This window comes from Eucyclogobius newberryi, unplaced genomic scaffold (assembly GCF_026437365.1).
Source record: "Eucyclogobius newberryi isolate DKJ021-1_F unplaced genomic scaffold, fEucNew1.0.hap1 SCAF_3, whole genome shotgun sequence".
Classification (NCBI taxonomy): Eukaryota; Metazoa; Chordata; class Actinopteri; order Gobiiformes; family Gobiidae; genus Eucyclogobius; species Eucyclogobius newberryi.
In genome coordinates this window covers 3,485,008-3,509,914 of record NW_027315945.1, presented here as the reverse complement: position 1 = coordinate 3,509,914, position 24,907 = coordinate 3,485,008, and the positions used below count along the sequence as shown (strand labels likewise).

Here is a 24,907-nt window from a genome sequence, read left to right as displayed (position 1 = left end):
CCGGCTCCAGACCCGGCTCCAGACCCGGCTCCAGACCCGGCTCCAGACCCTGCTCCAGACCCTGCTCCAGACCCTGCTCCAGACCCGGCTCCAGACCCGGCTCCAGACCCGGCTCCAGACCCGGCTCCAGACCCGGCTCCAGACCCTCCTCCAGACCCGGCTCCAGACCCTGCTCCAGACCCTCCTCCAGACCCGGCTCCAGACCCTGCTCCAGACCCTGCTCCAGACCCTGCTCCAGAACCTCCTCCAGACCCGGCTCCAGACCCGGCTCCAGACCCGGCTCCAGACCCTGCTCCAGACCCTGCTCCAGACCCGGCTCCAGACCCGGCTCCAGACCCGGCTCCAGACCCTCCTCCAGACCCTGCTCCAGACCCGGCTCCAGACCCGGCTCCAGACCCGGCTCCAGACCCGGCTCCAGACCCTCCTCCAGACCCGGCTCCAGACCCTGCTCCAGACCCTCCTCCAGACCCTGCTCCAGACCCTGCTCCAGACCCTGCTCCAGACCCTCCTCCAGACCCGGCTCCAGACCCGGCTCCAGACCCGGCTCCAGACCCGGCTCCAGACCCTGCTCCAGACCCTGCTCCAGACCCTCCAGACCCGGCTCCAGACCCTGCTCCAGACCCGGCTCCAGACCCTGCTCCAGACCCGGCTCCAGACCCGGCTCCAGACCCTCCAGACCCGGCTCCAGACCCGGCTCCAGACCCTCCAGACCCGGCTCCAGACCCGGCTCCAGACCCGGCTCCAGACCCTCCTCCAGACCCGGCTCCAGACCCTGCTCCAGACCCTCCTCCAGACCCGGCTCCAGACCCTCCTCCAGACCCTGCTCCAGACCCTGCTCCAGACCCTCCAGACCCGGCTCCAGACCCGGCTCCAGACCCGGCTCCAGACCCGGCTCCAGACCCTCCTCCAGACCCGGCTCCAGACCCGGCTCCAGACCCGGCTCCAGACCCTGCTCCAGACCCTGCTCCAGACCCGGCTCCAGACCCGGCTCCAGACCCGGCTCCAGACCCTGCTCCAGACCCGGCTCCAGACCCTCCAGACCCGGCTCCAGACCCGGCTCCAGCCCCGGCTCCAGACCCGGCTCCAGACCCTGCTCCAGACCCTGCTCCAGACCCTGCTCCAGACCCTCCAGACCCTGCTCCAGACCCTGCTCCAGACCCTGCTCCAGACCCGGCTCCAGACCCGGCTCCAGACCCGGCTCCAGACCCGGCTCCAGACCCTAATCCAGACCCGGCTCCAGACCCTGCTCCAGACCCTCCTCCAGACCCGGCTCCAGACCCTGCTCCAGACCCTGCTCCAGACCCTGCTCCAGACCCTCCTCCAGACCCGGCTCCAGACCCGGCTCCAGACCCGGCTCCAGACCCTGCTCCAGACCCTGCTCCAGACCCGGCTCCAGACCCGGCTCCAGACCCTGCTCCAGACCCTGCTCCAGACCCTCCTCCAGACCCGGCTCCAGACCCTCCTCCAGACCCTGCTCCAGACCCTGCTCCAGACCCTGCTCCAGACCCGGCTCCAGACCCTGCTCCAGACCCGGCTCCAGACCCGGCTCCAGACCCTGCTCCAGACCCTCCAGACCCGGCTCCAGACCCGGCTCCAGACCCGGCTCCAGACCCGGCTCCAGACCCTGCTCCAGACCCGGCTCCAGACCCGGCTCCAGACCCTGCTCCAGACCCTGCTCCAGACCCTCCAGACCCGGCTCCAGACCCTGCTCCAGACCCGGCTCCAGACCCTGCTCCAGACCCGGCTCAAGACCCGGCTCCAGACCCTCCAGACCCGGCTCCAGACCCGGCTCCAGACCCGGCTCCAGACCCGGCTCCAGACCCGGCTCCAGACCCTGCTCCAGACCCTCCTCCAGACCCGGCTCCAGACCCTCCTCCAGACCCGGCTCCAGACCCGGCTCCAGACCCTGCTCCAGACCCTCCTCCAGACCCGGCTCCAGACCCTCCTCCAGACCCTGCTCCAGACCCTGCTCCAGACCCTCCAGACCCGGCTCCAGACCCTGCTCCAGACCCGGCTCCAGACCCGGCTCCAGACCCTGCTCCAGACCCTGCTCCAGACCCTCCAGACCCGGCTCCAGACCCGGCTCCAGACCCGGCTCCAGACCCGGCTCCAGACCCTCCTCCAGACCCGGCTCCAGACCCGGCTCCAGACCCGGCTCCAGACCCTGCTCCAGACCCGGCTCCAGACCCTCCAGACCCTGCTCCAGACCCTGCTCCAGACCCGGCTCCAGACCCGGCTCCAGACCCGGCTCCAGACCCTGCTCCAGACCCGGCTCCAGACCCGGCTCCAGACCCGGCTCCAGACCCGGCTCCAGACCCTCCTCCAGACCCGGCTCCAGACCCTGCTCCAGACCCTGCTCCAGACCCTGCTCCAGACCCTCCAGACCCGGCTCCAGACCCTGCTCCAGACCCGGCTCCAGACCCTGCTCCAGACCCGGCTCCAGACCCGGCTCCAGACCCTCCAGACCCGGCTCCAGACCCGGCTCCAGACCCGGCTCCAGACCCTGCTCCAGACCCTGCTCCAGACCCTCCAGACCCTGCTCCAGACCCTGCTCCAGACCCGGCTCCAGACCCGGCTCCAGACCCGGCTCCAGACCCGGCTCCAGACCCTCCTCCAGACCCTGCTCCAGACCCTGCTCCAGACCCTCCTCCAGACCCGGCTCCAGACCCGGCTCCAGACCCTGCTCCAGACCCGGCTCCAGACCCGGCTCCAGACCCGGCTCCAGACCCTCCTCCAGACCCGGCTCCAGACCCTGCTCCAGACCCTGCTCCAGACCCGGCTCCAGACCCTGCTCCAGACCCTCCTCCAGACCCGGCTCCAGACCCGGCTCCAGACCCGGCTCCAGACCCTGCTCCAGACCCTGCTCCAGACCCGGCTCCAGACCCTGCTCCAGACCCTGCTCCAGACCCTGCTCCAGACCCTGCTCCAGACCCTCCAGACCCGGCTCCAGACCCTGCTCCAGACCCGGCTCCAGACCCTGCTCCAGACCCGGCTCCAGACCCGGCTCCAGACCCGGCTCCAGACCCTCCAGACCCGGCTCCAGACCCGGCTCCAGACCCGGCTCCAGACCCTCCTCCAGACCCGGCTCCAGACCCGGCTCCAGACCCTCCTCCAGACCCTGCTCCAGACCCTCCAGACCCGGCTCCAGACCCTGCTCCAGACCCGGCTCCAGACCCTCCAGACCCGGCTCCAGACCCGGCTCCAGACCCGGCTCCAGACCCTCCTCCAGACCCGGCTCCAGACCCGGCTCCAGACCCTGCTCCAGACCCTGCTCCAGACCCTGCTCCAGACCCGGCTCCAGACCCTCCAGACCCGGCTCCAGACCCGGCTCCAGACCCGGCTCCAGACCCTGCTCCAGACCCTGCTCCAGACCCTGCTCCAGACCCTGCTCCAGACCCGGCTCCAGACCCGGCTCCAGACCCGGCTCCAGACCCTGCTCCAGACCCTCCTCCAGACCCGGCTCCAGACCCTGCTCCAGACCCTGCTCCAGACCCGGCTCCAGACCCGGCTCCAGACCCGGCTCCAGACCCGGCTCCAGACCCTCCTCCAGACCCGGCTCCAGACCCTGCTGCAGACCCTGCTCCAGACCCTGCTCCAGACCCTGCTCCAGACCCGGCTCCAGACCCTCCTCCAGACCCGGCTCCAGACCCTGCTCCAGACCCTCCTCCAGACCCGGCTCCAGACCCTCCTCCAGACCCGGCTCCAGACCCGGCTCCAGACCCGGCTCCAGACCCTGCTCCAGACCCTCCTCCAGACCCGGCTCCAGACCCTGCTCCAGACCCTCCAGACCCGGCTCCAGACCCTGCTCCAGACCTGGCTCCAGACCCGGCTCCAGACCCGGCTCCAGACCCGGCTCCAGACCCGGCTCCAGACCCTGCTCCAGACCCTGCTCCAGACCCGGCTCCAGACCCGGCTCCAGACCCTCCTCCAGACCCGGCTCCAGACCCGGCTCCAGACCCTCCTCCAGACCCGGCTCCAGACCCGGCTCCAGACCCGGCTCCAGACCCTGCTCCAGACCCGGCTCCAGACCCTCCAGACCCGGCTCCAGACCCGGCTCCAGACCCGGCTCCAGACCCGGCTCCAGACCCTGCTCCAGACCCTGCTCCAGACCCTCCAGACCCGGCTCCAGACCCTGCTCCAGACCCGGCTCCAGACCCGGCTCCAGACCCTGCTCCAGACCCGGCTCCAGACCCTCCAGACCCGGCTCCAGACCCGGCTCCAGACCCGGCTCCAGACCCGGCTCCAGACCCTGCTCCAGACCCTGCTCCAGACCCTCCAGACCCTGCTCCAGACCCTGCTCCAGACCCTGCTCCAGACCCGGCTCCAGACCCGGCTCCAGACCCGGCTCCAGACCCTGCTCCAGACCCTGCTCCAGACCCTCCAGACCCGGCTCCAGACCCTGCTCCAGACCCGGCTCCAGACCCGGCTCCAGACCCTGCTCCAGACCCGGCTCCAGACCCGGCTCCAGACCCGGCTCCAGACCCGGCTCCAGACCCGGCTCCAGACCCTGCTCCAGACCCGGCTCCAGACCCGGCTCCAGACCCTGCTCCAGACCCTGCTCCAGACCCTGCTCCAGACCCTCCAGACCCGGCTCCAGACCCTGCTCCAGACCCGGCTCCAGACCCTGCTCCAGACCCGGCTCCAGACCCTCCAGACCCGGCTCCAGACCCGGCTCCAGACCCTCCAGACCCGGCTCCAGACCCTGCTCCAGACCCTCCTCCAGACCCGGCTCCAGACCCTCCTCCAGACCCGGCTCCAGACCCGGCTCCAGACCCTGCTCCAGACCCGGCTCCAGACCCGGCTCCAGACCCGGCTCCAGACCCGGCTCCAGACCCGGCTCCAGACCCTGCTCCAGACCCTCCTCCAGACCCGGCTCCAGACCCTCCTCCAGACCCGGCTCCAGACCCGGCTCCAGACCCGGCTCCAGACCCTGCTCCAGACCCTCCTCCAGACCCGGCTCCAGACCCTCCTCCAGACCCTGCTCCAGACCCGGCTCCAGACCCGGCTCCAGACCCTGCTCCAGACCCTGCTCCAGACCCTCCAGACCCGGCTCCAGACCCGGCTCCAGACCCGGCTCCAGACCCTCCTCCAGACCCGGCTCCAGACCCTCCTCCAGACCCTCCTCCAGACCCGGCTCCAGACCCTGCTCCAGACCCTGCTCCAGACCCTGCTCCAGACCCGGCTCCAGACCCGGCTCCAGACCCGGCTCCAGACCCTGCTCCAGACCCTGCTCCAGACCCTCCAGACCCGGCTCCAGACCCTGCTCCAGACCCGGCTCCAGACCCGGCTCCAGACCCTGCTCCAGACCCGGCTCCAGACCCGGCTCCAGACCCGGCTCCAGACCCGGCTCCAGACCCTGCTCCAGACCCGGCTCCAGACCCGGCTCCAGACCCTGCTCCAGACCCTGCTCCAGACCCTGCTCCAGACCCTCCAGACCCGGCTCCAGACCCTGCTCCAGACCCGGCTCCAGACCCTGCTCCAGACCCGGCTCCAGACCCTCCAGACCCGGCTCCAGACCCTCCAGACCCGGCTCCAGACCCTGCTCCAGACCCTGCTCCAGACCCGGCTCCAGACCCTCCTCCAGACCCGGCTCCAGACCCGGCTCCAGACCCTGCTCCAGACCCGGCTCCAGACCCGGCTCCAGACCCGGCTCCAGACCCGGCTCCAGACCCGGCTCCAGACCCTCCTCCAGACCCGGCTCCAGACCCTGCTCTAGACCCTCCTCCAGACCCGGCTCCAGACCCTCCTCCAGACCCGGCTCCAGACCCGGCTCCAGACCCGGCTCCAGACCCTGCTCCAGACCCTCCTCCAGACCCGGCTCCAGACCCTCCTCCAGACCCTGCTCCAGACCCGGCTCCAGACCCGGCTCCAGACCCTGCTCCAGACCCTGCTCCAGACCCTCCAGACCCGGCTCCAGACCCGGCTCCAGACCCTCCTCCAGACCCTCCTCCAGACCCGGCTCCAGACCCTCCTCCAGACCCTCCTCCAGACCCGGCTCCAGACCCGGCTCCAGACCCTCCTCCAGACCCGGCTCCAGACCCGGCTCCAGACCCTGCTCCAGACCCTGGCCCTCACAGTGCAGCCCGCGCGCGCGCACTCACGCACACGCGCAGGGGGGCGGTGCGGGGCTTCCTCTGTTTGTGCTGTAATCTAATCTCCTTTCTGCTGCCCGCGAGCCCGCCCCCCCGTGAGTCTGTGAGTGAGTCCCGCCCGCGAGTCCGCGCCTCCAGTCAAACAGCACGGACACAGGAGCGAGCGGCGGCCGTGTGAGTGAGTGAGGAGCACACTCTCGTACGGTACCGACGGGATCAACGCGCCGAACCGCAGCCTCGACGGCCAGCCGCCAGGTAAACACCACACGGGTCGTCCACCGCCGCTAAAGCCGACACAGGTCCGCTAATGTTCGGAGAAAGGGCGCTTTTCCGTGTCGGCGGGGGGCGATGTGCGGGGGTCACCGCTCCACGCTCCTCACGCCGCTGCGGACACGGCTCTCTCCCCGGTGTCGCTCCTGGTGCTCCTTCACCCGTGCTCCAGCGGCCCCGAGTCGCTGCAGTTTTCACACAGTCCCACGGAAACGCACCCCGCTTCCCCCGGGCTCCAGTGCCCTGAAGCGTGGGCCCGTCACGCCGTCTTTAGTGGGACTTTTAAATGCCCATCGGCGGTAATGGAGCGCACCGCGGGACTACTTTTCGCCTGTTAGCTAGCGCGCCGTCTGGCTTGTCTTTGTCGGGCGCTCGGCTCCTTGGACTTCCCAAAACAACCTTTTTATTGTTTTATACACGCTGATATTGACTTGCATATGTCGTCACACTCATTAACCGCGACATATCTGTGTGCAACGTGATGAAGTCATTGTTGTTGGACGGTTCGGTGGAGCGGCTAGCACGTTAGCCGCTCTGTCATTAGCACGAAACGCCCCCTGAAAGCAGAGCCCCGACACTCGCTGCTGTCACGCGCGCTCTTGGCACAAACATTGGAGCTTTATGATCCATGACGTGTGCATTCCACCGTCTTTGTAGTGACGCTGCGGCCAGAGCTTTAGGTGGCACGCCGTGAAGCCTGGTAGGCCTTACTCTCCCAGTTCCTTCCGTTGGTTCCAGTGAGGATTAAACGGAGGTTGAGTCGATCAGAAACAAATTCAAAATAGGCCGATTTACAATTGATTGACACCATCATAAATGTCATGGTGACCAGAGTGTAATACTGTAGGAACAAGTCAATTATCCCCAAAACAAGGGAGATATATTAAAGTTTAAGAGTGTCTAAACGAGGCAAAACACATTTCAGCCAAAAAGTAATTGAAAAGGTTTCATCAATTAAGGAGGTAAGAGTCATATCTCATGATATGTCATAGTCCTCTCTCCACAACCTGTATCATTTCATACAGTCAGGGCGAGCAACAGGCACTTAGAATGAGGCCATGTAAATATCTCTGACCCGTCTGACCCGACGTGGACCTCCCTGGAGCAGACGCCTCGACGTGGACCTCCCGGGAGCAGACGCCTCGACGTGGACCTCCCGGGAGCAGACGCCTCGACGTGGACCTCCCGGGAGCAGACGCCTCGACGTGGACCTCCCTGGAGCAGACGCCTCGACGTGGACCTCCCGGGAGCAGACGCCTCGACGTGGACCTCCCGGGAGCAGACGCCTCGACGTGGACCTCCCTGGAGCAGACGCCTCGACGTGGACCTCCCTGGAGCAGACGCCTCGACGTGGACCTCCCGGGAGCAGACGCCTCGACGTGGACCTCCCGGGAGCAGACGCCTCGACGTGGACCTCCCTGGAGCAGACGCCTCGACGTGGACCTCCCGGGAGCAGACGCCTCGACGTGGACCTCCCGGGAGCAGACGCCTCGACGTGGACCTCCCGGGAGCAGTCGCCTCGACGTGGACCTCCCGGGAGCAGACGCCTCGACGTGGACCTCCCGGGAGCAGACGCCTCGACGTGGACCTCCCGGGAGCAGACGCCTCGACGTGGACCTCCCGGGAGCAGACGCCTCGACGTGGACCTCCCGGGAGCAGACGCCTCGACGTGGACCTCCCTGGAGCAGACGCCTCGATTAGACGACTGCAGCCGCTAAAAACTCATCAATTTTCATGAGGGTTTTTGCATTGCATCACAAATCTTCTGTAGTTTATGGTTCATTAAGATATTTTCAGCATATACATGAAGTACATTTTCAAAACTTCCACCTGCCTAAATATTGCCGTCAATCATCATCATACGGTCACTTGGGCGTGACTTAGGTGGTGATTGACAGTTGTAGCACAATTTCGATCGATGGTTTTGGTTTGTGTTGCGAGAGGAGCATTCTGTGTAAAAGTTGTCAAACACAGTCCAGTGGAAGACGGAACAGGCGGGTGCGTTTTTAAAGTCTCAAGTATCTGGCCTCAAGTCCAAATCAATCCCAAATTTCAAGTCCTTTCAAGTGTAATTTATGCATTTCAGAATGATTCATCTATTAATCAGAGAAATATTTGAAAAGTTCATTAATGTTTCCTATAACTGGAAACTGAAAGCCATGAATGCCAAACGTGTTTATTTTAATATTAATTTATTTGAACTGGGACAGTGCACATGAATCAACATTTCTGTAAATGTGCCAGTATTAGATTAAATTAAGATCAATCATTACATTTATTTATAAAGCGCAATTCAAAGTGCTTTACAATGTTCAGACACTTTTGAATAAAATAACTGTAGTTTATAAGAATATAAAACAATGTGTCAAAATAGATAAATAAAAACAAATTATTATGGTATTTAAAATTATTTTTTCAATGTATATGGTCTTTACAAATATTCCAACTTAGTCAAAGTTAATCAGCTTTAAAGAGAAGAGCGTTTTCTCAAGTTTAACGTCCAGGCTGAATCTGAGGAGCTGAAATACTTGACCATAGGACAGGTGTATTCCGATATTGAGGACATTGTTATTCTACTTAATCAAAGCATCATTTTAGACAACTTTAGCACTGGGTTTAAGGGAAATCCACGTGTCAGGACGCGTATCACGCAGAATATTGAGATTTGTAATATATCGTGGCCCCTGTATTAAGATGCGTAGTGTATCGTGATGTACTTGGCCAGGGGTCTCCGATTATAGTTTCCAGGGGCCCAGATTTTTTGGGGGGGCTAAGTTCTGGGTTCTAGACTACGAAATCACACCACAATTTTATGCTTTTTTGGACTGTTGTATGTGATGTTATTTTATCTCTTATCAGCTCCATAAACAGTGGCACAATCCAACAGCACAAATCAACACAGGACTTTACTTTCAAAGAGACAATAATACAAGACTAAAAACAAGACTAAAGCACTAAAACCCAGTATTTACCAGAAACCTGACTTGACTGGTGCAAAGCAGACCTAAGACCAGGGTTAAACCAAGACTAAAACCATATCTACCAGAAAAACATGGATAAACTATAAAGCAGGACCAAAGCAGGTCTATTTTAAAAGTAAATTACATTAGAACATTTGGTTCAAATGATATTAAAAGCAGAAGCTGCTAAAGAAAGATTACTTTGCTATTTAGTGCTTAAAATCAAATGCACAGATCATGTTTTTGGAGTTCTCTGACCTGCAGCAGCCCCAGACCACAACATCCATTTTTTTCAACCCGCTTCACGTCCGTTAAAAATGTCCCACACTGAGCTTTAAAATATATGCAACGTAATGAAATGGACAATGGAAAAAAGTTCCTGAAAGCACTAAACTGTGACAACAGATCTGCACCTGAGAAATCATGTCTTTTTATCTTTCTATCTTTCCCTCGTCTCCATAGTCACAGTTTATGTATGTTAAGCTGTAAAATGATGTGCGTTCACAGAATTTAGACGCACTTAAAGCAAAAGTCCACATGTCCCCGGGACAAGAGCGCGGCCCACCGTTCGATTTCGATTCATAACGTCCTGAATCGATTAATCATGATTCAACTGAATTGAATCTGCTCTTAAATAATGTAAATGGCTCAATTGTGTTACAAAATACAAATGCACTTTATTTTTTCTTTTCACCATAAACGGGTTTTAAGTGCAAACTTGTGAATTGGACAATTTTTGAAATATAAAGTAGTTTTTAGAGCTGTTTGTGAGGCTCAGTTCATTATCTCCACTGCACCAACCATTATTTGCAGCGTTGTCCCTCACGACTGCTGGGTCTTTGCTGGTCATACTCCTGTATGGCCCCCCACATTAGCTATATTATTAGCGGTGTGGCTCGTCAGGTCACTGTCCGGTACGACTGCGTTGATCGTGATGTCCAAGTGTTATGCCAACTCTCTGCAGATTCGACATTATCGTTAGGATGGCGTCTTTCACATACGTGTCCATCATGGGGAGAACTTTCTGTCAGATGTTTACGTTGCACCATAACTTAGTGTGGATCTAGCACCTGAACACGCCGCTTGAAGCGTTGGTTTTGCACGACCGAGTACGGGCGTAAATCTTTGCAGACAAAAGTTGCGATGGCCTCTGTTATCTTTATGACCAGAGGAGAATCGTCTGGTCATGTTAGTGATTCCCTCAGTTTCATTTTGTTTTGCCCCGGACGGCTTGTTGTCGGAAGCTAACGTTAGCGTAGTGTGATACTGGTCAAGTGAGGTTTGTAGTATTTCCACAATAACTGACCTCCACTTCGCAGATTTTGCAAACCACTTTGGTTTTATCCGGCTCTTTGTCCTTCGTTGTTTTAAATCTGAAATGGTTCCAGACGTCAGACTTGAGTTGGGACGCGGCACTGCTGCACCTGCACAAGACTACTGCACCTGCACAAGACTACTGCACCTGCACAAGACTGCTGCACCTGCACAAGACTGCTGCACCTGCACAAGACTGCTTCACCTGCACAAGACTACTGCGCCTGCACAAGACTGCTGCACCTGCACAAGACTACTGCGCCTGCACAAGACTGCTGCGCCTGCACAAGACTACTGCGCCTGCACAAGACTACTGCGCCTGCACAAGACTACTGCGCCTGCACAAGACTACTGCGCCTGCACAAGACTACTGCGCCTGCACAAGACTGCTGCGCCTGCACAAGACTGCTGCGCCTGCACAAGACTACTGCGCCTGCACAAGACTACTGCGCCTGCACAAGACTACTGCGCCTGCACAAGACTGCTGCGCCTGCACAAGACTACTGCGCCTGCACAAGACTACTGCGCCTGCACAAGACTACTGCGCCTGCACAAGACTACTGCGCCTGCACAAGACTGCTGCGCCTGCACAAGACTACTGCGCCTGCACAAGACTACTGCGCCTGCACAAGACTACTGCGCCTGCACAAGACTGCTGCGCCTGCACAAGACTGCTGCGCCTGCACAAGACTACTGCGCCTGCACAAGACTACTGCGCCTGCACAAGACTGCTGCGCCTGCACAAGACTGGGGTTAACTTCATGGGGGAAAATCGATCTCATGCCTTATGAATTGATACTGCAAAATCTTAATTACATCGATCCAAAATCGATTAAAGAGATTTTTTTACCCAGCCCGACACATGACCATATTCTAATAGCGTATGTTGCGATTAGCAAATCGCGTTTGATTACATAGCGATTTAATTGCAAATGCAATTAATCGTTCAGCAGGCTGTGAAATAGACGGGGGCCCATAAGCACTCAAATCTCCGGCGGGCCCGGGGTTTGAATTAGAAGGGGGCACCGTGCCCCTGTATCGAAATTCCTCGAAAGAATCAAGATTTAAGTAGTAATTTGACCATATTTGGGGCATTTTCATGGCTTAAGTTTTGTTTTGACAGACATGCCACTTCGCAGTCTTCTCGCTTCTCATTGGCCGAGCGGTGTCTGTGATCTAATTTCGATGAAAGTGGGCATCTGATTGGCCGCTGCGTTCGGTCTTGTTCGGTTGTACTCGGAAATGCCTGGTTTTTGCCCCAAACGTGATGTCTAGGTTGGCGGGTGTAGGGGTCTCAAACTACAGATATTCAGTTTAATGATTAAGGAGGATTTTTAGCAGAAAATAGAAGACGGGGCACGAGGATAAGATCCAAAGCTAAAATTAGGTCCTTAATCGCGCTCGTTAAAAGGTCTGAAGAATGACTTCACGGTTCAGGGACTTACGACATAGTCTAATCAAACAAACACTAGTCAATAAAATCTTTCGTGTGGTTTATTTACCAAAACTATCAAGATGGCACCGTTACAGCTGATTCATGCAGGTAAATCACAGGTGATGTTCGATCAGATTTAAAATGCAGATTCATGCAGGTATTCAGTTTAACCAGGGTGTTTTTTTTTAATAATCAAACTTGTCTGTGCTAATCTATATCAAAAGGGGGAAAAATGAGCTTACACTAGTGAGGAGGGGGGTAGGGAGACCAGCCAGGTTTACCAAAATCGTGAACAAGACCCCGAGATACTTGAACTCCTCCACTTGGGGCAAGGACTCCCCACCCACCTGAAGAGGGCAAGCCACCTTTTTCCGGTCGAGAACCATGGCCTCGGATTTGGAGCTGATTCTCATCCCAGCCGCTTCACACTCGGCTACAAACCGTCCCAGTGCAGCTGCAGGTCCGGGTTTGATGGAGCCATCAGGACAACATCGTCTGCAAACAGCAGAGATGGAATCCTGTGGTCCCCAAACCGGACACCCTCCGACCCCTGACCACACCCTCCGACCCCTGACTGCGCCTAGAAATTCTGTCCATAAAAACAATGAACAGAACCGGTGACAAAGGGCAGCCCTGAGGAGTCCAACATGCACTGGGAACAGGTCTGACTTACTGCCGGCAATGCGAACACAGCTCCTGCTCCGGTCATACAGGGACCGCACAGCCCTGAGCAAAGGGCCCCGGACCCCGTACTCCCGGAGCACCCCCCAAAGGACACCCCGAGGGACACGGTCGAAAGCCTTCTCCAGATCCACAAAGCACATGTGGACTGGTTGGGCAAACTCCCATGAGCCCTCGAGCACCCGATGGAGGGTATAGAGCTGGTCCAGTGTTCCACTCTGCTCCTCCTGAATCCGAGGTTCGACTATCGGTCAGATTCTCCTCTCCAGGACCTTGGAATAGACCTTACCCGGGAGGCTGAGGAGTGTGATGCCTGTAGTTGGAACACACCCTCCGGTCCCCCTTCTTCAACAGAGGGACCACCACCCCGGTCTGCCAGTCCAGAGGAAACACAACTTTTTTGTGTGGCCTTTATGTATATATACTATTAAATCTTCTGTACCTGGAAGCAGGGGTCCATGTATCGCGCACTTACCCTCTGAGCATCCTAATTATTCACCGTGATGAGTTTGAGTACTTTTCACAACTTTCAGAGCCAAAGCGGAGTTTACAGTCACGGTAAAAGTGATAAACATTAGCATGCTAATGGTGCACTCCCTGCCTCGCAGAAAATAAAACGCTATATTTGGATGCAGACCGTGGTCTAATTTTCATCTGCTTTCAAGAGCCGTTTTTACAATGTATCTGGGGCAAGGTTAATGTAGTTAAATTAGATGAAGAAATCATTTTCTATTTTTTAAGAACACAAATTAAACAATCAATTTTCAGTATTCTCATTTTTTTCCAAGAAACTGGACATGGTTTCCCTCTTTAGAATGAGTCTGTAGTGAACGCTTCTGATTGTTTGTCGTTTGCCTTTCCAGGGCCCACGATGTCGAGTGAAGTGCAGCGAGCGGACGACAGCCCCAGCACCAGCGGAGGAAGCTCGGACATCGAGCAGAGAGAGCCGGCTCCTCCAGAACAAGGCCGAGAGTCTGCACAGCCCAAGAAGAAGGAGACCAAGATCTCCAACAAGACCGCCGCCAAGCTGTCCACCAGTGCCAAGAGGTACGCACGCACGCAAAACACAAACACACACACAGAGACGCACACAGAGACGCACACAGAGACGCACACAGAGACGCACACAGAGACGCACACAGAGACGCACACAGAGACGCACACAGAGACGCACACAGAGACGCACACAGAGACGCACACAGAGACGCACACAGAGACGCACACAGAGACGCACACAGAGACGCACACAGAGACGCACACAGAGACGCACACAGAGACGCACGCGCACAGAGACACACGCGCACAGAGACACACGCGCACAGAGACACACGCGCACAGAGACACACGCGCACAGAGACACACGCACACAGACAGGGTCACTCTGTCCACCAGTGCCAAGAGGTCAACACACGGATGATATGGATTGGATTGTGCTGGTTTTGACAAGGAGACAAGACACGACAGTGGTGCAACATTATGAACGTTTTTATTTTAACTTTTTACGAAAAGTTGCCGCAAACAAAATTCCTTTCTTTCTAAAATGAGGATCAAATGTAGGTTTAGTTGTAAAGGTAAATTATTGCACATTATTAGGCCCGAGCGCCACAAGCTGGCAAGAGGCCTATTAATCTCGTAAGGCCGTGCAAAGCACGGCTGCGAAAGTGCGCACGTAGTGCGCACGAAATCGAGCGCGAAGCGCTCGCCCACTTCCAAACACTCACTAACGCACTCCTTCACTCATGCACGCCCCGTGCATACTAATTAGTATTAGGAAAATGGAACATCACCGTTGTAAACGGGCGAAGCCCGTGCAAAAGTACGCACTAAACGAGCACTTTACATTGAGATGACCTCACGAATACGTTCCCCATCTCTTGCATGTTCCGTGCATATAAACATGTAATGCAAAAAATGAACATTATTACTGTATAGAGGGCCAAAAACACAAAGTGGGCGGAGCCCACTCAAAATTAACGAAAGTACCCGTCAGTGACCAGGGACCCACACCATGAGGTAGGAAAGCGCGAGCGCTTTCCGAAAATGTATAGTTTATGATATTTGGAAAATGGGAAACATTGTTTTCGTATCGGAATATTATTCTTTCTTTCTTTCTTTCTTCTTCTTCTCGGGACCAACCCCCCTATTTTTCACCCAGTGAACATTGACGAAAAGTCACAAAAATTTGCACACCTCTAAAAATCGTGCCTCTCTACATTCTGGCTATTTCCCTTTTCTAAAATAAAAAAATTGGCGCGTCAGCGCCCCCAAATGTACCAAAAATGCATTGAGAGATGGGAAATGACCCAAAAAAAATCTTATCGTAGAATCATGAAATTTGGCGCAGAGGTAGATGGTGACAAGAGAAGTAAAAAATATTATTACGGCAACGCCGTCCGCCCAACCAAATGTCGGCCATATTGCTTCAAAAATGGCTAAACATGACTTCGGAGTTTTTCCAAACGTCGTACTTTTACGAACTCCTCCCAGGGCGTTGGCCCTAAAAAGCTGAAATTTGGTGAAAATGCTACTGAGGAGTGGGACATCAAAAGTTATCCAAATTACATTGATACCTCTCACGGTCTCTGTGCGGCGAAGCCGCAAACTGTAGCAAGAATTTCAGAAATCTCCCAAATTTAACATTTCTGCCGTTTGCGCAGATAAAGTCTGAATTGCGTCAAATTAGAATCAGTTGTTAAACTCTTTGCCCTAAACCTACTTGAAGTGAAATAAATTAATTTGGAGCCACAGCGCCCCCTACAGATTTTATATGGAGGTTAAATATTTAGTTTTGCGAAATTATATGAAATTTGACACACAACTCAATTTTGGCCCCATCAAAAAAGTCAATGAGACCCATGTCATAATTGTTATGGCGTTGCCGTAACGATGACCGAAACCTTCCATGTTATTCCAATGGGGAAATCGCCAGAACATGTTTACACTTTAGACATTCACAAACTCCTCTTAGGGCGTTTGACATATTAACCTGAAATTTGGTGAGACTCATCTTCAGGGGTGGACCATCAAAAGTTATCCACATTTTTATTCAAAGAGTCACGGTGTCTGTGCGGCAAAGCCGCACATTTTGCCAAGAATTCAAAATAAAATTGCTTTTTGATGGTAAAACAAAGGTGAGAAGATGTGACAGCGTCACAGATTCAGCAGTAGGCGTAATAAAAGGACAATTGGGGCGCGTTAGCGCCCCCTCCTCTTGCGGTGTGGCGGCGGCGTAGCGAGGGCCGATCATTGCCGCTTGCGGCTATATTTTCTATTGTTATTGTTAGAATTGTTTTGGGAACAAACAAACTTGCATTTGGATGTAGCCAATAGATGACGCCAACACACAACCAAACATTTTAAAGCTGTGTTCACACCGCAGCGTCAAAGCGTCCACTTAATATTCAGAGCCTGTGTGGACGCCCAGCGTTTTTATCGTCCAGCGCGGCCAACGCCAAAAAGGTTGGATTTAGGTCAACCCCCCTCTGCCTCACGGAATTAGAATTACAACATGACACAGCTCAGGCAATCATTTGCTCCAAAAAGCTTTTTTTCATTGCATTACAGTCTGTTCCACTTGACACGTAGTATAGTCTGCTCAAAGATAGTATTTGACGATAAAATAAATAAATCTAACCCTAAGTTTTTGTAGTAGTTTAGGAGACGAGGGGGGAAAATGTAAATGTTTGCTCACCTGTTCATCTGATCCAGCCATTATTTCTTGAAGTTGAATGACAATGAATGAAGAAAGTTAGGTTTAACCAGACGAAGTAAACCTAACTCACACTGGTTTAGCAAGAATGTAGCTAACTCATCCCAAAACAAACTAGGTTGTCTAATATTGACCACGCCGAAAAGTTGGATAAAGCAGAATTTTTTTGCAGCAGCCAATCTGATTACGTTCTTGTGACGTGCCCACGAACGACCCTAAAGAAGACCCAAAACAAACCCTGCAACGATTAAAAAACAATCCTTAAGACGCAGCTCTTGGAGCAAATAATGATATTGACTAAACTCTGCTCAGCTCTGAAGTGTGTATGTATGTGTGTATTATTTATATATCTATATATCTATATATCTATATCTATATCTATATATCTATATATATCTATATATATCTATATATATCTATATATATCTATATATATCTATATATATCTATATATATCTATATATATCTCTATATATCTCTATATATCTCTATATATCTATATATCTCTATATATCTATATATATCTATATATATCTATATATATCTATATATATCTATATATATCTCTATATATATATATATATATATATATATATATATATATATATATATATATATATATATATATATATATATATATATATATATATATATATATATATATATATATATATATATATATATATATATATATATATATATATATATAATTAATTTAAAAAAAAACATGACTCCTGGCAGTATATCGATACAACAGCCCACGATATCGATACTGGATCAATCAACCTTTAGCTATAGAGCCCTTTACAACACTCAGTGCTTCACAATAAAAAATCAAGGCAATATAAAACAAACCGTACAAAATAAAGTATCACTACATTACAGTGTGGAGTGTTAAACGTTAGTCTGAAGATTTAGATTTAAAAAGGCTAAAGTCTGTGATGGTGTCACCAAATGTAGTGTCATGATGTATTGATATTTTGGCACACCCCTAATAATAATCACTAATATGTATTCTCCATCCACATGAAACACAAGGGCCAACAGTTCTTTGGTTCAGAACACGACTTCTGTAATGACTGCATGTTTTAAAATCTTGTCTTTTGTAGGATTCAGAAAGAACTAGCCGAGATAACACTAGACCCTCCTCCAAACTGCAGGTAAGACCTCCTCCTCTTTTCTCCACTGCTCTCTGCTAGATGTGATCTCTCTCTCTCGATCTAGATATGATATAAAGGAACAGTAAAGATACTGCGCAGAACCCGCATGGCTGTCCTGGCTTATTTGGTTGACATCACCTCAATAAAGCAAATATGACACATTTGGCCATTAAGATATGATATTCCTTTATTGTCCACACATGGGGAAATTTCATTGTTGCAACGCAGGTAGATACAGAGGAAAAGAATTATAAAGGACTTTTCATGTGCGAGCTCTGCTCTCAAATACTCAGAGGATCTGGAGCCCTGTGGGTAGTCCTAAATGAAAGGAGAGCCACGGTTTAAGTGTAATTAGGTTTTGGGCAGTCGCTGATGGAAAGAAGCACACTAAGGACAATTTTGACATTTGAAGATCATTATGTTCCAGCTGAGGCTTTGATTTATTCATCTTCTGACGCCTCTGAAGAGGAGGAGCTGCTTTAGCTGTGCTCAGTCTCTGAATTGCTGGACTTGAGAATTATTGTAGGAATGAACCCATTTTTTGCAAACCAGGGGTGGGCCGGTCGAGCGACATGGCAGAAGATCCAGCACATGTACAGTGGCGTGAAAGTGTTTTTCCTCTTCCGGATTTCTTAGGTTTTTGCATGTTTGCCACACTTATTTAAATATCAAGTCAAATACAACCAATTGGAGTTTTTTAAATGAAGGTTTTTATTATTACGGGAAAACAAATCCAAGCCCTGTGTGACAGGTGTCTGCCCCGCCCTGTCATCACATAACTTTAAGAGTTTAATGTCTCTAGCCACGCCCAGGCCTGATTACTGCCACTGCTGTTCTTAATCATTGAACCCCTTAAATAGGACCTGCCTGACAAAGTGATGCAGACCAAAAGATCCTCAAAAGCTGGACATCATGCTGAGATCCAAAGAAATTCAGGAACAAATGAGAAAGAAAGTCATTGAGCGCCATCAGTCTGGAAAATGTTATAAAGCCATTTCCAAAGCTTTGGGACTCCAGCGAACCCCAGTGAGAGACGTGTTCTACTCATGGTGAAATGAGCACAAATGACCCCAAATGACCCCAAGAGCACAAATGACCCCAAGAGCACAAATGACCCCAAGAGCACAAATGACCCCAAATGACCCCAAGAGCACAAATGACCCCAAGAGCACAAATGACCCCAAGAGCACAAATGACCCCAAATGACCCCAAGAGCACAATTGACCCCAAGAGCACAAATGACCCCAAATGACCCCAAGAGCACAAATGACCCCAAATGACCCCAAGAGCACAATTGACCCCAAGAGCACAAATGACCCCAAGAGCACAAATGACCCCAGGAGCACAATTGACCCCAAGAGCACTAATGCCGACTCATCCAGGAGGTCACAAAAGACCCCACAACAACATCCAAAGACCTGCAGGCCTCGCGTGCCTCGGTTAATGTCATGACTCTACCGTGAGAAAGACACTCGGCAAAAATACTGCCGTCTTATAAAGATGAAAATGTATTATATATGTATGTATATTTTTCCTTATTCAGTCTAAATGAGGCTTGATCAAGTCTGAGTTTATATTGTGTTAATATCATATTCAAATAACTCTGAGAGAACATAACCGCCATAGTGCTTGTCACAATTGTGTTGTAGTGTGTTGTGGGTCAGTGGTTCACACAGTATGTTGTGGGCTCTGTGCAGTGCTGGTCCTAAAGGAGACAACATCTATGAGTGGAGGTCCACCATCCTGGGCCCCCCTGGCTCTGTGTACGAGGGAGGGGTCTTCTTCCTGGACATCGCCTTCACTCCAGACTATCCTTTCAAACCTCCCAAGGTCAGTCCTCACGGTACAGCGCCACATCTTTAACCAAGAGGTCAACACCTCGGTCTTTAGGTAGATTTCCTCCCTACAACAAATGGTCAGACAGCTTTGATGTTCCAGTGCTAAACACACTATTACATGTGTATAAGTCTAAACACACTATTACATGTGTATAAGTCTAAACACACTATTACATGTGTATACGTCTAAACACACTATTACATGTGTATAAGTCTAAACACACTATTACATATGTATAAGTCTAAACACACTATTACATGATGTATAAGTCTAAACACACTATTACATGTGTATAAGTCTAAACACACTATTACATGGTGTATAAGTCTAAACACACTATTACATGTGTATAAGTCTAAACACACTATTACATGGTGTATAAGTCTAAACACACTATTACATGTGTATAAGTCTAAACACACTATTACATGTGTATAAGTCTAAACACACTATTACATGTGTATAAGTCTAAACACACTATTACATGGTGTATAAGTCTAAACACACTATTACATGTGTATAAGTCTAAACACACTATTACATGTGTATAAGTCTAAACACACTATTACATGGTGTATAAGTCTAAACACACTATTACATGTGTATAAGTCTAAACACACTATTACATGTGTATAAGTCTAAACACACTATTATATGTGTATAAGTCTAAACACACTATTACATGGTGTATAAGTCTAAACACACTATTACATGTGTATAAGTCTAAACACACTATTACATGGTGTATAAGTCTAAACACACTATTACATGGTGTATAAGTCTAAACACACTATTACATGTGTATAAGTCTAAACACACTATTACATGGTGTATAAGTCTAAACACACTATTACATGTGTATAAGTCTAAACACACTATTACATGGTGTATAAGTCTAAACACACTATTACATGTGTATAAGTCTAAACACACTATTACATGTGTATAAGTCTAAACACACTATTACATGTGTATAAGTCTAAACACACTATTACATGTGTATAAGTCTAAACACACTATTATATGTGTATAAGTCTAAACACACTATTACATGGTGTATAAGTCTAAACACACTATTACATGTGTATAAGTCTAAACACACTATTACATGGTGTATAAGTCTAAACACACTATTACATGTGTATAAGTTTATCCACCATCAAGACATCAGAACATTGGCTGCCCAAAACTTATGGAATCATGGAAATGATAAATAAAAATAAAGACATAGACATGTAAATGTATTACCAGTGAACACTGTATCATAAAACACAATTGTATTCACAATGTTGGTATGTAATGACAGTTTTAGCTCATGGGTGAAGGCAGTATTATAATGCTGAAATCATTTAGACACATCAACTCTTCTCGGCCTTTTCATCCATTGGACACAGGCCTCAGAGTCAGGATCAGAGAAGATCAGAGTCAGATACTTTAGGGCTGAGCAGAGTTTAGTGAATATCTTTATTTGCTCCAAGAGCTGAATCTTGAGGATTTAAAAATCGTTGCAGGGTTTGTTTTGGGCCTTTTTGCGGGTCGTGCTAGAGCGTGGCTAGAGCGTGGTCTCTGATTGGTTGCTGCGCTGCGTCAAAAAAGTTCAGCTTTTCAAACTTTTCTGCGTCGGCTGCTCTGGACGCACGTCCGACGCAACTTCATTCTAAACTTTGTAATATATAGAAGACAATATTGTGCACTGTGGAGTGGAATTATGGAGGAAGAAAAACATTATTTAGCTAGTCAAATATGAAGCTTTAGCTTATATCATCCTAATGATATTGTGATTATGCCACTCCATCTGAAATGTTCTACAATGTGCCTGAATATCATATGACTGGAAATTATATTCTCTATATTCAAATTTTTAGAGCTGTAGTCGAGAAAATTCTTGGTCAAAGGCCAAACATATCCCTAACCACGGCAAAAGCTCTCCAAACAAGAACGTAGCTCTATGTCCTGACTAAATATGTCATTTTGAATAAGACGCTGCTTGTACAGGTGTATAACTCATGGAAGTCACTTCTAGAGCTGCATGTTGTAACCAGGAGCTGTGTTTGCAGGTGACGTTTCGTACGCGGATCTACCACTGTAACATCAACAGTCAGGGCGTGATCTGTCTGGACATCCTGAAGGACAACTGGAGCCCCGCCCTCACCATCTCCAAGGTGCTGCTGTCCATCTGCTCGCTGCTCACAGACTGTAACCCAGGTGCGCACGCTCACACTCTACAATCCCCTGTCAGAAGTCTCCTGATGATTGCTTAAAGATCAAATGTTGAACTAATGATTCACTAGAGTCCATTTATGTGTCGTAATCAATATTCAGTTGAATTCAGCAAGCTAAATATAGTAGGTGGGGTCTCCTCCTGGATAACTGCTGCATGGGTGTGTTGAAGGGTCAAAGAAGCAGAAACAGATCTGCTTCAGCTCTGAACCCCAGTGAGGGGGTTTGGGATGAGCTGGAGAAGGCTTTGTGCAGTGGTCACTCTCCATCAATACAAGATCCGTACATTTTCAGAAGCTTATTGAAACTACACAGCACACATTCGCTGTGTCAATCGAAGCTAAAGGCAGTCCTACCAAATATTAGAGCGCGTGCCCCGGCAGCATTTTTGGGGGCGACATGCAGTGTAACCTGAGTATAAATGCAGTTGTTCTGTGAAGGTAAGAGAGTGAGAGAAGAGAGTGAGGGGAATGTTGTGGCCCAAACGGCATCATGAAGTCCAAGGACACGCCAGAAAGTAAAGTTGTGGAGGATTTAAAGCAGGGTTTGGTTATAGAAAGATTTCCTAAGCTTTGAACATCTCATTGAGCGCTGTTCAGTCCATTATCCGGAAATGCAAAGCTACCAAGACATGACTGTCCACCAAAACTTGCATCTGAACAAGGAGAGCTCTGATCAGAGACGCAGCCAAGAGGCCCCTGGGAACTCTGGAGGAGCTGCTGACACGTTTTGTGTTGCTCTTTCACACACACAAAAACAAGATAAATATGATGGAGTTCAAATCCAACTGGACATTGCGTTTGTGTAAAGTTGCGGCCAAAATGAAAATATGATCCCGTTTTTATCATAGACCTATTCCCAGGTAAAAGCATGTGCTGTGCAGCGGTGACTTTGGCCATTCACACACAAACTGCGCAACACATGTGCGATTTCATATTCAGTCCTCCACATGCGTCTGTAACACAGAACGCGCGTATAGGTCGTAATTTTGCCTTTTACAAGTTGGTTTGCCTCTGTCGGCGCCACTGACATGTCCATAGTAATGTCACGCTCTGTCAGGGTGTGAAATTTGACTTGCGTAAATGCATTCTGGGATTGAAACACGCCCAGCAGCGCCATCACAACAAACATGGCGGCGCCGGTGTCCCCCCAATGTTCCCCCCGCTCGCCTTCACTACCAAAATAAAGGATAACGACGTACAAAAGGTCGATTGAAATATCTTAAAATCGTGAGATTTAGTCTCCTGATTGGGTCGAAGTCTGAGCCCTGGACTGTTGAAGCCTGACCCCTGGACTGTTGAAGCCTGACCCCTGGACTGTTGAAGCCCGACCCCTGGACAGTTGAAGCCTGACCCCTGGTGGTCACTCAGAGTAAAAAAAGACAACATTTTGATCTTTTTTTTGCCTTAAAAGTAAAAAAAATAAGACTTTGCCTTCCGTCCGACCCATTTGAAAAATGTTGACTCGGGTTACAGCAAACAGACAATTTATTTGGGGCAGCCTAATGTGCATATTATTTCTGTTGTTTTCCAGCGGACCCTCTGGTCGGGAGCATCGCCACACAGTATCTGACCAACAGAACGGAACACGACAGAATAGCCAAACAGTGGACCAAGCGATATGCCACATAGACTCTCCTTAACATGCCACCTCCCTCCACCTCTTAGCCCCCCTCTCTCTACCTCTGGCCCCGCCCCTACCGTCAAACCCGTCTATCAAAGCACACTCTCCCCGACATCTCATTTCAGTGTATAATAACTCCACATGTGTATCTGCTGTTCCCTTTTTGACTTGTTTTTTTATATACAAAGAGTAGATTTTGGACTTTTTTAATTTACCAATTCCTCCTCGATGGATTTACAAGACTTTCACACCCAGCTACGACCAGGTTTTTTTTTAGTTTTTTTTTTTCTGATTTCCTTTCTGAGGCGCCTGAGCAAACATGCAGAGATGTTATTTTCCTTTTCGGTTTGGTTCCAGATCCATTTTCTGCATGGAACACAAAGATGAGACCCAACACTTTTTTAACTTCTGCTCTTATCGGTTTATACTGTTGACGTATCATTTTTCCATAGCTTTTTGGAGGCAGACCGCTTGAGCGAAGGTCGGCCTGTGACAGAGGCAAGACTTGTGATGTTCCACTGGCGCCCCCTACAGTTGGTTTGTCATGCACTTGTATTACAGAAGCACCCAATAAAAAAAACACTGGTTGGCTTGTGACACCGTGGTCCTGTGTTTTTTCAATCCATTATCTATTCCAGACTCGTCAGATTTCCATCCCCTGTTTGGTGAGTGGAGTTAACAATCCCAAGATTTGTTTGGCAAGGCAAAAAACTTTGTTTCCAATTCAAAACTCAACTATCAAATCAAAAGGAAGGTTTGGGTTTACATTACTTTATCTCAGCTCAAATTAAAGCATTGCTGTTCTGGTGTGACCCAGAATATGAAGCCCAAGGGAAAAACTATTGCGTGTAGTGTGATGCCGGAGGTTCCTGTACAGGCTTTACTGGCAGATGACAAAGGGTTTGGTAAAGTGTCAAACTTTGCAGGCCCAAGGTCTGTTGGTAACATCTTTCGGTGCCTTCTGTCAGCAGGATCTTAAACTCACACTTCGGGGAGGCTGGGGGAGCCTGGGGACATCGAGTCCGAGGGGATCCTGTTCTTGACCTCTGTTGCCAATGTGGCTGCTTATAGCTGTGGTCGCAAGGTCTTGGGTGTCCATCGCAGTGGCCTATGAGGCCTCTTTGACTTGAGGCAATTGACTGGTATCTGCAGGCCAGGTGCCTCATGCTGTTGCAGAGGCAAAAACCTGGGACATGGAGGAGTACTATTGGTCAGCCTCAAAGAAATACTGCCCTGCTCTAAGCTGCCATAAGCAGGACAAAGAAGGAAAAGAGGACACTGTCCATTGGCACACAATCTATCTGGACCCAAAGAGGAGGAAAGTGAATCACTCAGACCATGAGACCATGTGATTCCAACAGTGGAGTTTTCATGTATGAATATTGACAATGTGTACAGTGCAGATCGAACTGTGGAGGGGCTCATACTGGGCGTGGTCATGGGAGATCAACATCTGAGACCACTGCTGAAGTGCAGTGAGAGGACAATGAGCAGAGACTGTCCACTGAGGCTTCAGGCTGACCCTCCACTCGGGGCAGAGCCTGGTTGTGAAGCAGATGAAGCCAAAAGGGGGAGGTAACATTTCACACAACACGTAGACACTT

The 24,907-nt window shown here is 51.0% G+C and overlaps 1 protein-coding gene across 1 annotated transcript; it reads left to right on the top strand.

The window, feature by feature from the left end:
- The first annotated feature begins 6,188 nt into the window (after nucleotides 1-6,188).
- Nucleotides 6,189-23,900, top strand: ube2e2 (ubiquitin-conjugating enzyme E2E 2). The gene is made up of 6 exons (XM_072461318.1): nucleotides 6,189-6,347; nucleotides 13,616-13,799; nucleotides 17,571-17,621; nucleotides 19,319-19,451; nucleotides 21,518-21,665; nucleotides 23,214-23,900. Exons 2-6 carry the CDS (start codon nucleotides 13,624-13,626, stop codon nucleotides 23,309-23,311), a joined length of 606 nt encoding a protein of 201 aa, XP_072317419.1. The 5' UTR covers nucleotides 6,189-6,347; nucleotides 13,616-13,623; the 3' UTR covers nucleotides 23,312-23,900.
- Nucleotides 23,901-24,907: the final 1,007 nt, after the last annotated feature.